Below are 13,889 nucleotides of genomic sequence, written 5' to 3'. Positions count from 1 at the left end.
CTGAGCTCCGCCTCCTGTCAGATCAGTGGCAGCATTAGATTCTCAGAGGAACACAAACCCTGTTGTGAACTGTGCATGTGAGAGATCTAGGCTGCATGCTGCTTATGAGAACCTAGTGCCTGATAATCTGAGGTGGGAACAGCTTCATCATCCCCAAACCATCTCCCACCTCCTCTCCCAACCTTGTTCATGAAGAAATTGTCTTGCACAAAAAGGATGGGGACTGCTGCTCTAAAGCACTAGTCACAACTGGGGTGCAATCCCCTCTTGCCCAGGTCTAAGGGCAGTACTGGCCTTATACACACATATTGAATTAATATTGAAGACGGAACAATTACTCAACTGATAAGGAAAGTTTAATTTTGGTAAAGAAATACAGCAAGGAATAAAACACTGTCTGAAAGGCTAATTCAGTAGATGGAGCACTTAATTTTAATATTAACTGTGTATGAAACACCCTGTATACTTCCATTTTCAATAAGAATCCAGTATCTGGTAGCTATGGCATATTTTCTCTACAACTCTCATTATTTTCTGACCTAGAATAGATGTTTCATGATGATTATGAGCAATTATAATTTATTAATTGGCATAGGAATTTTTAAATATATTAATATGTCTGATTCTAAACTAATAGCCTGAATCTTTAGCTATTACTAGCTTCTTCAGAAAATGCTACTATTGTATCACAATATTTATAAAGTTTAACAATATCACCTTTATGGTTTTGTTGCTTTTTATCTTTTTCTTTAAGTCTTCAGGGTGTTTTGCTTTTTAAGCCTATTTTATGTTTTAAAAACCTCTGCAAATTCAGCTAAATATCATCACAGAGAACAGAACAACAGGAATAGGGAAAAAACCTACAAAATTATATTATTGGGCATTGATTATTAGATATTCCCTATTTTGCTAGTGTGAATTTGTTATAGTTTTTTTCTGGCCATGTATATTGTAAATTTGTACTTTAAGTGAATTATTGATATGTCTCTTTTACAAGATGAATTACTCCAAACTGATACCATAATCATGTGAAATTTTTAATATCTATTAAAATTATCAGAAAAATGAAAATCGATGGAAAACAGTAGAATGCAGTGGCTGGTGAACTGGGCTTTGATATGCATATTAAAGATGATTATGGGTATAGGCAGGGAACGTGTAACCTTTCTTAGCATATGTCAGTAACAGAAGGATAGGGTATCTGAAACTCCATAGGGGTCATTTTAAAAGCATTGAGCCCAGCAGGCTGTGAAGCAGCATGTTTCACTATAAGAAATCATAAAAGCTAAAAATTTAAAAATATTCAAGGAGACTGCAAATCATCATTGATTACTAACATGGATTAGGAATGTTAATGCAATATCTCAAACTCTTGAAAGGCTGCTGTCATGGAGAGAAAACGTGCTGTCTTACGAAGCATCCCTTCATATAATGGGAGGCAAGCAATTAGGTTGGATTGTGCTGTCTTCATGCACACACACACACTCCTGTATCCTGTAGTTTTTCCCCTTCAAAATTGGACATAATTAGGTTGACAAGGGTAAGATATTAGAAAAGCCATATGATTGGGATGTCATCTAATTTGGAGACTCAGTGCTCTCAAAACTGAGTGACTTCTTGACTTTTATTATTTTGTTTATTTTTAAAAGTCTGTGCAACTGCTAGATTATTCTTGATGTTTATATGACATGATAACAATATTTACTTTTAAAAATTGTTTGAAGGTGTTTGAGAGGTCATTAATGTATATTTTTTCTTTTTGCGAATGGAACCACCCAGATTATTGCTGCATCATTTGCTTGTTATTGCACCAATATGGAAAACGCATATGGATTAGAAGTAGTTGGTCGTATTCCACAAGGGTAATGTAGTCTTTTTTTTTAAAAAAAATATTATTTGTTTGTTTGTTTGTTTTTGATGGAGAAAGGGACAGGGAGTGGGTGGGTATGAATATTTCATTTCTTTTTTTTTTTTTTTTATTATACTTTAAGTTCTAGGGTACATGTGCATAACGTGCAGGTTTGTTACATATGTATACTTGTGCAATGTTGGTGTGCTGCACCCATCAACTCGTCAGCACCCATCAATTCATCATTTATATCAGGTATAACTCCCCAATGCAATCCCTCCCCCCTCCCCCCTCCCCATGATAAGCCCAGTGTGTGATGTTCCCCTTCCCGAGTCCAAGTGATCTCATTGTTCAGTTCCCACCTATGAGTGAGAACATGCGGTGTTTGGTTTTCTCTTCTTGTGATAGTTTGCTAAGGATGATGGTTTCCAGCTGCATCCATGTCCCTACAAAGGACGCAAACTCATCCTTTTTTATGGCTGCATAGTATTCCATGGTGTATATGTGCCACATTTTCTTAATCTTAATTCTAATTAATTTCTATTACAAAATGATAGAAACATACACTTCATGTGTCGAGAAAGAGTAACTTCCTAGACTTCACCTATTACTAAGGATGTTACTTCAGCATTACTTCAGGTAAAAGGTGTGGGAAATATTTGCAAATATATTATTAACAAAAAGAGGGCATTGACTTTGCAAATTAGTTATGATCTGGGATTTAGTCAGCCCTATCTCTTCCCCACCACACATATTCTATGACTATTTTCATTTCAATTAAGTCATAGTAAAAGTAGACCATTATCATCTGAAATAGCAAACCCTAGGCCTGGGTAGTATATAATCGTGAAATAGTAGAAGTGGAGAAGAAGGAGTAGTTCCCTAGCTGGCTTTAGCCTTCGTCTCGCCTCTAAGAAGGAGTTTAACAAAAGAGATGTTCACCCTAAATGAGCAAAAGGTTGTACCACATATGGGCTGAAAGAAAATGAAAGTATATGAGGGAAGGAGGACAGTATCTTATGGGTTATTCCCTTTGAATGGACTGCATTACATGTACACTGATAATTATGAATTTGGGGCAAAGTTACAGTTGTTGAATCCTATAAATTTTTATCCTCCAATCCCAAATTTTGGTTTCTAATTACATGAAAATGGAGAAACAGTAGAAAAATTCTCAGGAATTAAAAAGGGAATGTTAAAAATCCTGTCTCTAGCACATATAGACATAGGCTAATGTTGATTATATGAATCAAATTGAATTTTCTCGAAGATTCCTGCTTTTCTACCTTTGAAAGTCAATTTGTTATTCCTTTTATGCCATTTTGTTGTTATTAATAATTAGGCTCACTCAGTCTTCATGAAACTAAGTTATTTTACTTTGAAATGATTTTGTATTGCATAATAACCTGTAATGATACAAATCAATTTGTCTTAATGGTAAACTTAAGTCGGTGGGTTAAAATAAAAAAAAGTCATGCCTCTCCTCCATCACCTCTAATTCTCCTTTATTTTGAGTGACCTTTCCAGACCCTTCTGCTAAAGGAATTATAACAAGAACATGGCTTTGAACAGAAGTCGAGCTGAGATTGCATTCCAGCTCTGCCATTCACCTTGTGATATTAGATAACTATTACCTAACCTTTCTCAAAATGTTTTCTTCTCCATACAGTGGGTATAATGATGCTTGGTTTGGAGGTTGTTGGGAGAATTAAGTAAAATAGGTATTATGAAAGGGCCAAGCATTCTACTTACATACCGGGCATTAAAAATCAACATGAATTCTCTTCCAGTTTTCTTCCACTATTGCCTAAGGGATTTATTTATTTATTTATTTATTTATTTGGTAAGTCTCCCAAGAAATCATCAGGGATAAATAAATAATGATAATTTGGCTCAAGCGGTTTTCAAAAGACAATTAGACAAGGGCTGGGTATTATTTGAGAAAAATATTTTAAACAGTTCTTTGAAATGGAAAAACAACTATGTTCCTATATTTTGAAACAGAGGGTTAGTTAGATGGAGCCTTTATACATATTTTTCTTAATGGATGTAAGGCATAGTTAAGTGTACTGTGAAAGGATTGAGTTAAAAACGTAGTTAAGATAATGAACTCAATGGCAAATTTAGGGATTAACTCAAGAATTGTAGCTCACAGTAAACCAGTGTTTGCATACAGCACTGTAGTATTCAAGGGAGGAAATACAGTCTTCAACACCAGCCAAATAAATTTTGGAAAGGTTCAAATGAAAGAATGCTCCAGATTTGCTTTTGTTCTGATACAGGAAATTTCTGTAGAGTCAGAATTTCTGTGGTGTAATCTGAATTCCCTGGGCGTAAATGCCAGTTAAATGCATGGAGCTGTCCCTGTGGTGTTCCTTGTAATTTTGCTTTTCTGCTAAATAATGTTGAAAACAAAGGGCTTCTAAGGGCAAGGCTGTTTGGTTTTCTCATGGGTATTTCACTTAGTCTATGTAAACTTCAGAGTCATTACCACAGTTAAATTCATTGCAAGTTGTTACAGAAATTACATGAAGTTTGATGACTTCAATATGGTCCTTCTTTCCACAGAATTCCTTCACCTAGAGCTCCCCCGATGAACATCCTCTCTGCTGTAATCACTGAAGCTTTTGGAGTGGCACTTGTAGGCTATGTGGCCTCACTGGCTCTTGCTCAAGGATCTGCCAAAAAATTCAAATATTCAATTGATGACAACCAGGTGGAGTGTGCCCCCAGCCCCTCTCCACTCCAGTTGTATCACTGCACTGTGCACTCCCAGATCCTAAAAATGTTGAACTTATGAAAAATAAAATTTTCCTAACTGTATAGCAAGAGTGGGTTGAAGAAAACAAAAGAAAAATATCAAAATCATTCATAGGAAGCTAAAAACCTGGTATTGATGGTTCATAATACCTTTCATTTTTGTTAAAATAAAAGGTGTCATGATGTTCTTTTTGATTTTAGGAGAGAATCCAAACAGATTTATTATTGCATGCTAATGTTTAATAATTATGGATTTCTAAGTACAAATAACACTAGTATTACTTTTAGTAAAAAAACCTAAAGAATGTGAGGGTCTATTCTTAGAATACCAAGGGATGTAGATTACACTGATCATATTTCTGAAAATACATTTGCCCATGTCCTGTTTCAAGTCCTGTCATGGTGGTTCTACAGAGCTGTGCTGGTCTACAGAGAAGTTGCAGTGTGGTAGTTTATGAATATCGAACTACCTGTGTGTAAATCTCATTTTCACACTATGTGACTTTAATCTTCTCTGTGCGCCAATTTTCTCATCTTTACAAAAGTAGATTTATTCATTCCACAGATATATGTTGAACCTAATGTATAGCAGGCACTGGTCTAGGTACAAAGGATACAATGGTGAGCAACGCAGACCATGTCTTTCTTTTACTCGAAACCTTCCAGTGGCTTCCGGTCACACTCAGAGTAAGAGCCTCTCTCATGGTTTACAAGGCTCTACATAACCTGTGAATATTCTTTTCCTCTTTGGTCTCATACCCTTTTATACTCTGTGTTAGCAACACCACCTTGTTTCTCCTTGAACCCACTAGTCATGCTTCTGGCTACGGATATTTACACTTGCTCTTCCCTTTTCTGGGAATTCTGTTCTCTCCAATACCTGCTTAGCTCCTCCATTTATTTATTTATTTTAAATTTTTCTTTTCTAGAGATAAGGCTCACTCTGTTGACCAGGCTGGAGTGAGTGGCATGATCGTGGCTCACTGCGACCTCAACCTCCTGGGCTCAAGTCGTTCTCCCACCTTAGCCTCCCCAGTAGTTGAGACTTCAGGCATGCACCACTATGCCTGGCAACTTTTTTTTTTTCATTTTTAAAACATGGGGCCTTGCTATGTTGCTCAGGCTGGTCTCAAGCTTCCAACCTCAAGAGATCATCCTGCCTCAGCCTCCCAAAGTGCTGGGATCGTAGGCATGAGCTGCCGTGCTCAGCCAAATGCCTCTTTTAGGCAAGGGAAGCCAAGAATGAATAATTGGTTTAGCATTGTGAAGGTCATTTGTGAAATGATGAGAAGAAAAACCTGACTGAGGTGACTTAAAGATGGAGGAGAAATTGATGACAGAGAGCATTACAAAAAATAGTATTTCCCTATAAGGTTGTTATGAGGATTAAAAGACTAAAGTGCTTGAGAACAATTACTTGCTCATTGTAAGCACCCAATAAATGTTAGCTATTTGTATTGTAATTGTTGAATCCCAACTGGTGGGGAGAACAAAATCTGAATATAAACAAGCCTCATTATGTGACAAATTGTAACTGCAGTCTCTAAAAGTTGATTATGATTAAGATATTTTATATTCTCTCATTATGAATCTTGCAGGAATTTTTGGCCCATGGCCTCAGCAATATAGTTTCTTCATTTTTCTTCTGCATACCAAGTGCTGCTGCCATGGGAAGGACTGCTGGCCTGTACAGCACAGGAGCAAAGACACAGGTAACTGAATTGTTCCGCAGGGACAAAGTTCTGCTAGGCCTTTACTCCCATTCTAGGAGAGTGGGAAGAGCTAGCTTCTATTTAAAGTCCTGAAACTATTTTCACCAATTTAATTTTTTTCTAAGTTGTTTTAAGAAAGTCCTTCTCTCTCTCATCTCTTTCCTATAAATGACACTTCCGAAAGCTAAGGATTCAACAAGCAAACTAAAAAATTCTGTACAGATTGCAGCTTTGTGGTTAGCAACCTTTGAGGCCAAAGCTCCCTCTAGTGGTGCCTCTCTCTTTCTTTCTAATCTAAATGGTCAACATGACATTTTCCCATTTTTAACTTCCTTTAAATAAATAAAATAGATTATATGAAAAAGAAATCAGTTATTGACACTGAAATTTCTGTCTATAGAGTTGTACAGATATTTAAATGTATGATAAGATATCAGCACATATTTTAGGTTAGACAATTATTATATTTTTTAGGAACTCAACATCAATTTGACATGTATTGAGAGCCTGTGATATACCAGGCATTCTGCTGGGTACTGGTAAGATGATGATGATGATGATGATGATGATGATGATGATGATGATGATGATGATAATGGTGATGATGACAATCCTAGTGATGAAGATGATGCTATTGATGATGATGATGGTGGTGGTGGAAAAGATATTGAGTTGTGGAGCCAGGCATTGGCTGTCATATTTTTGTTACAAATGAACTTGTTTAATCCTATGAAAAATTAAACCTGTAATGATTTAGTAACCTTAAGAAGGAGGTGTAATTATTATCTTCAGTTTCTACATGAGAATGTTGAGGAAAAGAAGGTTAAAGTAACCTACCCAGGTCATAGAGGTAGTAAATGACAGAGCTGAGATTGGAACCCAGATAGATTTGCTCCAAAACTTGTGTCCTTAGCCACTATTTCTTATAAGAAAAATAATGAGTATCTTAGTGTAAAAAATTAACATTAACAGCTAACCATTATTAAAACAATTTATGTTTAAGATAGGAATCAGATGAGAACCTTTAACACATTATTTGTGCCATTTCAAACATTCATTGGGAGTCTTCCATATTGAATACTTTTTTAGGTTGTAGAATAATTAATTTTGAAAAGTATGTGGTTTTTCACTTTGTGGGCAAGTGATCAGCAGATATTAAAATATCTTTAAATCTTGTGCAAAGTCACTTCACTAGTGGTGGGGCCAGGGTACAAGCCCAGGTTCTGGAGTCCAACACCGAACCACTCACTGTGTTTACTGAGCCTGACTATGAAGGGAGAAACATAATACATTCACTCTGGTAAGAAACCAGGAATAAATAACTATAGAATCCAGCAGGCACAATAACTCACACCGGTAATCCCAACACTGGGATTAAATTAAATCTTTAAAGATTTAAATTAAAATATAGCATAACACCAACTAATAAAACTCATATCAGTGTATCATAGAGTACATGAAAGGAAGCAGTAACCAATGCTGAATGTATTGTAATTTGACAAATAATTGCCACAACTCATCAGCTAAGAAGTAAAATCCTCATTCAACCTTGGTTTATATGGCACAAATAATCTGATGGATTTTTACACAGCTAGGATTTTCAAGTGTAGGGTCATCTTTTGTAGTGGTGTAAATGTTTTTGCAAACTATACTCTCAAATTTTTGTGATCTAAATTTGAAGGTTTAATATGCAGTGAACTTAAATATTATTCCCCACTCTGATGACTCTTCTATCTGTAAAATCCTAGGTTCCTATAGCAGTTTTTTTTTTTTTTTTTTTTTGGCAGAGTCTTGCTCTGTTGCCCAGGCTGGAGTGCAGTGGCACCACTACAGCTCACTGTAGCCTCAAACTCGTGGGCTGAAGTGATCCTTTCACCTCAGTATCCAGAGTAGCTGGAATAACAGGCATGCACCACCACACTTGCGTATTTTTTTTTTTTTCTTCAATTCTTAGTACAGATAAGGGTCTTGCTTTGTTGACCAGGCTTATTTTGAACTCCTGGCTTTGAGAAATCCTCCAACCTCAGACTCCCAGTGTTGGGATTACCGGTGTGAGTTATTGTGCCAGCTGGATTCTATAGTAATTTCTTCCTGGTTTCTTACCAGAGTGAATGTATTATGTTTCTCTCTTCATAGTCAGGCTCAATAAACACAGTGAGTGGTTCGGCGTTAGGCTCCGGAGCCTGGGCTTGTACCTCGGCCCCACCACTAGTGAAGTGACTTTGCACAAGTAACTTGACCTCTCTGGCATAAGTAGACTTGGTTGTTAAAGTAGAATTACTGCAACAACTAAAGGAGTAAATAATGCTTATTTAGCGCAATGCTTGAGCACTAAATATCCTTAAAATGTTAACAGTGATCATTGATTTTATTATTAGTATTATTTAAAAAATAATTAAATATGTTTGGAACTGTTTCTTAACATTTAATATTAAAACATCCTAGTATGGTCGAGATGCAATGAGATGGTTTTCTAGTCCAAGTTGCCCCTTCACTGTGCGGCAGGATCTTGAACAAGTTAACATATTCATTTATCATGTGGGCAGAGAAGGTTGAAATAGAATCTTCGAAGTGTTTCCACTTTGAATGTGTTCCATAACTGGGGTTTCCTTAGGCATTTCCCTGCTTTTCTAATTATTATTTTAGTAATAATCAAACTGTATGATTCATCTTTGTAATCTTTAATATTGTGTGTCCGAAAGAGAATAATTTGAGAAAGCTTTATGCTTATTTTAAATTTGGGATTTTTTTTTTTTTACTTGAGTTGGGTGTACATATGTTTGATTAATATGGTTGGGATAAAGCAGCGCCCCTTCTCTTCTCTGTTCTGGAGGCCACACGTTTGAATGACTAGTACAACAGAACGTTTCTAAGCACTTTTTATTTAATAGGAATTTATTTTTCTGCTTGATATTCTATTCATCAGACTTCAAAAGAAATGAAAGATATCTGACAAAACAGTAGTCCAGGAAAACAAAGCTCAGTGGCAGAATATTTTCATGCTCCTTTGCTTGTTGAGATGGTCACTAATCTTTTCTACAGCTCCCATTAAATTGCACAGGGAAAGAATATGATTTAATGTGCATACTCAAATTGAAGATGCTTTCCCATGGTAGTCATTTCAGACCTTTAACATTGCAAGTGTTAAGTTTATGTGGGTAAAACTGATTACTGACATGGTTCCGAGAAAGCACTATGCAAGCCAAGCCTTAAAAGTTTTGTTCTAAATAGGCTATTTGTGAAAGCAATTTTCTATGTAACATGACTTCACAGAAGAACCCCTTAAATGGCTCTGACTCTCTTAGGGACTAGATTTATATCCCGTAAATTGACGTAGATGACAAACAATCTTCAATTTTTAGGCTAATGACAACCAATCAAAGGATCAGTGATTATCATCTTACACTTGTTAATGAATTTACCAACTGACTTTTACTCAGAAACATTTCTGGTATTTCTGTAGAAATGGTATTTCTGTGGAAAGTTATCTTTACAAAATGCAAATGTGATCATGTTATTTTTGCTTAAAGCCCTTAAAAGGCTTTGCATGGGTCTTAGAATTCAGACCATTCTGCTGTCTACCAGGCACTGAGTGCCTCCTGGCACAGCCTCCTCTTGGCCTGTTCTCTGCCTCATTCTCAGACCTAGTCCTTCTCCAGCCCTTGTGGGTTCCAGTGTCTGTTCCCTTTGTCTTTGAGGCTGCCTTTCCCTTCCTCTCTATGTGAATTCCTCCCATCCTTCGTATCTCACTGCCACTTCTGGTTCTGTCGTGTTCCTCTTTGTCAATGTCCTTAGGGCTATTTGACATTAAATGTTCATTAGTGTGATTATGTGATTGATGTCACCCTTCTATCCTTGACTTAAAGCTACTGGAGAACACAAAACCTTGTCTGGTTTGGTTCAGTGTATCCTCAGTGGCTAGCCCAGGACCTGGCATGTGGTAGGTGTTAGATAACTACTACAGAAAAGAATGAATGAGAAATGAGAGCTTCCAATAACTGTAAGAGAAAACTACCAGTTTTGCTGACATTAGAAGAGACTGGTCAAGCTGGACAGTTTTTTTTTTTATTACTGCTTAATATCGCACATTTACAGAAAATCCCATTTAAAACCAGGCTTAGGATCATACACTTTAGAGAAGCATTGTACAGAAACATAATATGAGCTACACAGATAATTTAAATTTTCTAGTAGCCACATTTTGAAGTACAAGAAATTGATAACTTTTATTTTATGTTTTAATTTACCTAGTGGAGTCAGAATATTATCATTTTAATATTAATATTTCAAAGTTAATAATTTAAAAGTTATTAATGATATTTTAACATTACTTTCTTCTTGGAACAAGGCTTCAAAATCTGGTATTTTAGATTTCAGTATACCTTAATATGAACTAGCCACATTTCAAGTCCTCAAGAGCCATATGTGGCTGCTTTGACAGTGAATTTAGGACAATTTTATCTAGAACTGAGCTGATGGTAAAGACTTTCAGTGCTTTAGAAAATGAAACCAAATGTTTGAATTGGAACAAGAGTTACTGATCATGTAATACCAAGTGCCCTGGTTATTACACACAATTCTATCTTCCTTTATGAAGAAACCCTTTTTACAGTGACCCCTTTTAGATGTGACATCCAAAGCATGCATATCTAAGAAAGGCCTTTAAGAGAATAAGAAATTTGTGGCACAGATTAGACAAATAGCGCAAAAAAATGTTACACTTCTTCCTTTTCTCCTTCCCTGTAAAGAACGGTTAAGTATGGGAGGCAGCTCAGTGTCCCCTGGCTTTCTTCCCTGCATGTTTCTCTTCACTTCCAACAGAGGAGATCCACTGGTGCTCTGCAGGGAGCTGGGGAGGCATAACCAGGAGGGATGAGAGACTGCATCTGCTGCACAGGCAGCTCAGCCACAACTGAAAACAACAGCTGGCATGTTTTTCTGCAACACTGAGATTGTCTCTGCATTCTAATTCACCAAACTGTATTCCTTTATTCTTTCAAAATTTGACTAATTGCTTTCATCTCCTTTAAAACCTTCTTAATCTAGCTTTAGTTATCCAATGTCATCTCTCTCTTTTTTTCTTTCTGCCCTTTCCCATTTCTTTTGCCATTCCGCTACTTTCCACAAGACTGCGCATGCAGTGAGTTCAAGAACGCATTCTTTGACAACTACTTAGGAAGTAAATGACTGGTATCTCCCTCCACTCCCAACCAAATATAAAGGTATGGATAATAAAAATGCATGTACGGTCATCTTTGTAACTAACATACAGCATATAAAATAATTGTTTGAGAACATAACAAGAATAAAATATAGATTATTTCATTATCTTTTATGCAGAATTAACTCTTAAATATCAGTAGTTATGATTTTCAAGCAAAAATATATTTGGACATTTAGTTGGTATGACATGGAAAGAGTTAAAGAGTAAAATCCTAGCCAGTGTTTGCCCAGTGGGTAATTGTGTGAACGTTTTACTAATTGCAGTAGAAGCCAACCTGAAACTTATTAAGAAGGAGCAAGTTTTGTTTTGTTTTCTGCAGTTAAGAAAGGAACAAGCTCATCTCTTTTGTTCCGGTTTTAACTTGTTTTTCAAATTTTTCTCAAGGTAGGTCAGAGAAATGCAAGAAAATATTACCTCATATGCCAAGTAAAACATACGAAGAAAGTAGATGATACTTGAAATGTAGCTTAAGTGGGTTATTATGGAATCCTGAAGTTAGAGAATTCTATTTTATACGCTACAAATATCTGATCTTAATTTGAGCTCTTTTTGAATGTACTGAGTTGGCCAATTATGGAATGATGGCTTTCATTGTATAATCTCAAAGATATTTTTACAAATCCAAATATCAGTGTCCTGGCTTCTTCTTTATGAAGAGAATGAATACCAGTATTTTGAGAGCTTTGAGGGCAGACACTATAATATTATAAATTTCCATGACTGGGGAGTATATACGCTGCGCAGAGCTGGTAAGAGTTTCTTGTCTGATTAGATGAACTTATCTTTTGACCAAGGGCATCAACAATGATGAGGCAAATGCATTAAGGGAGCTAACATAATCCATTTGCTTATGGTCTATTTCATTACATGACTTACCATTTAAGGTAAACAGTCTTTTTCACCCATAGTTTGTCACCCTTTCCCAAATAAGATCCATTTAACTCTTGACTTATTTTGATTACAAGACTGAAATTGTAGTTCAATTGTTGTTGATGAACATACAAAGCACCATGTAAATAAAAGATAAATATTATTAGAGAAAAGCCCAAATGTAGTTGTGATTTACTGTTTTAAAATAGAATTATTTGGTTAGGTTGTAATTTCTATAACAGCTTTAGTGTATTATAATAAATTTGGGAACCTTAAAATATATTTGGTGTTCTTGGATCCCAATTCAGTACATATTTCATATTACCGTCATGCTTTCGAACTCCGTAGTTCTATGACCTTGGCATAATGACTTTGCCTCTCTGTGTCTCAGATCCTTCCAAGTAGTTGCAACTGCAACTGTCCAAAGTTCATTCCATCTCCTAAGATTTAGGGCTTTGGTGTCAGGTACATTGTAAAGATATGAGTGAAGTGTCCCACAAAAAGGGTACATGCCATTGTCTTTTGTCTTAAAATAAACCTTAGCTGTTAGTATTTTTTTCTTTTCATATAAGCATGGATTTACTGGATCACTGATTGAGCTCTCTGACTGGATCCTGTGAGCTGCACTCTGACACCTACCTGTTTGCAGTCTAGTAGAATGACAGGCATCATATTTTATTGTTTAAAAATTCTTATGTAAAATCACCAATTACTCCTAAATGATCAGTGTAGTGACGATTTGGTGTACTATAACTTCTTTTATGGGCAATCATTAGTTCCCCTATTGATTTAATTCCCAAGTAAGAATTGATTTTCCCCTTTGTATGCTGAAGAGTGTTTGTGATGAGTTACACAAACTATGGAAGGGAGAACAGACTCCCTCAGCCTCTCCCAACAGGGAAAGGCCCTGAACGACTGCTTGCTTAGCAGAATAATTACAGCTACTGCCACTCCACTCTCCCTTTTCCCATATATACACCTTTTAAGAGTACCAGGTTAGGACAAGTGCTGGTGCTAGACTGACCCTGGGTGTGGACATACGCATGTAAGCAATTGTTAGAGATCTCTTCCCAGGTTTCTTTTTTTTTTTATTATTATTACTAAAAATAAGGTTTATGGAGGTATAATTTAGATATAGTAAAATTTATCATTTTAAGGTATATGGTTCACTTTTTTGAAAAAAAAATTACTGTTTAACAAGTAAAATCAAGATGTAGAATATTTCTATCACCGTAAAAAGTTTTCTCATACTCCTTTGTAGTTAATTCTTTGCCTCTACCTTCAGCCTCTAGCATCCTATAATTTATCTTTTTTTAGGATGTCATATATATGAAATCTTATAGTATGTAGTCTTTTGTGTTTAGGTTCTTTCATTAGCTCAATGATTTTGAATTTCATCCATATTTTTATTTATTTATTTATTTATTTATTTATTTATTTATTATTATTATTATACTTTAAGTTCTAGGGTACA

At 35.8% G+C, this 13,889-nt stretch overlaps 1 protein-coding gene across 2 annotated transcripts in view; it reads left to right on the top strand.

Annotated features, from left to right (window-relative positions):
- Window positions 1-13,889, top strand: part of SLC26A7 (solute carrier family 26 (anion exchanger), member 7) — a 153,323-nt gene that overhangs the window by 92,667 nt on the left and 46,767 nt on the right. For both annotated transcript variants that reach the window (XM_011937061.1, XM_011937060.1), the window contains exons 7-9: window positions 1,780-1,862; window positions 4,418-4,565; window positions 6,208-6,321. In XM_011937061.1, the coding sequence (XP_011792451.1) occupies window positions 1,780-1,862; window positions 4,418-4,565; window positions 6,208-6,321 (345 nt within the window). The remainder of the gene's footprint in view (window positions 1-1,779; window positions 1,863-4,417; window positions 4,566-6,207; window positions 6,322-13,889) is intronic.

The sequence above is a fragment of the Colobus angolensis genome, unplaced genomic scaffold (genome assembly GCF_000951035.1).
Source record: "Colobus angolensis palliatus isolate OR3802 unplaced genomic scaffold, Cang.pa_1.0 Scaffold16, whole genome shotgun sequence".
NCBI classification, from domain to species: domain Eukaryota; kingdom Metazoa; phylum Chordata; class Mammalia; order Primates; family Cercopithecidae; genus Colobus; species Colobus angolensis.
The sequence above is the reverse complement of the archived record's forward strand: the minus strand, read 5'-3'. Positions and strand labels throughout refer to the sequence as shown.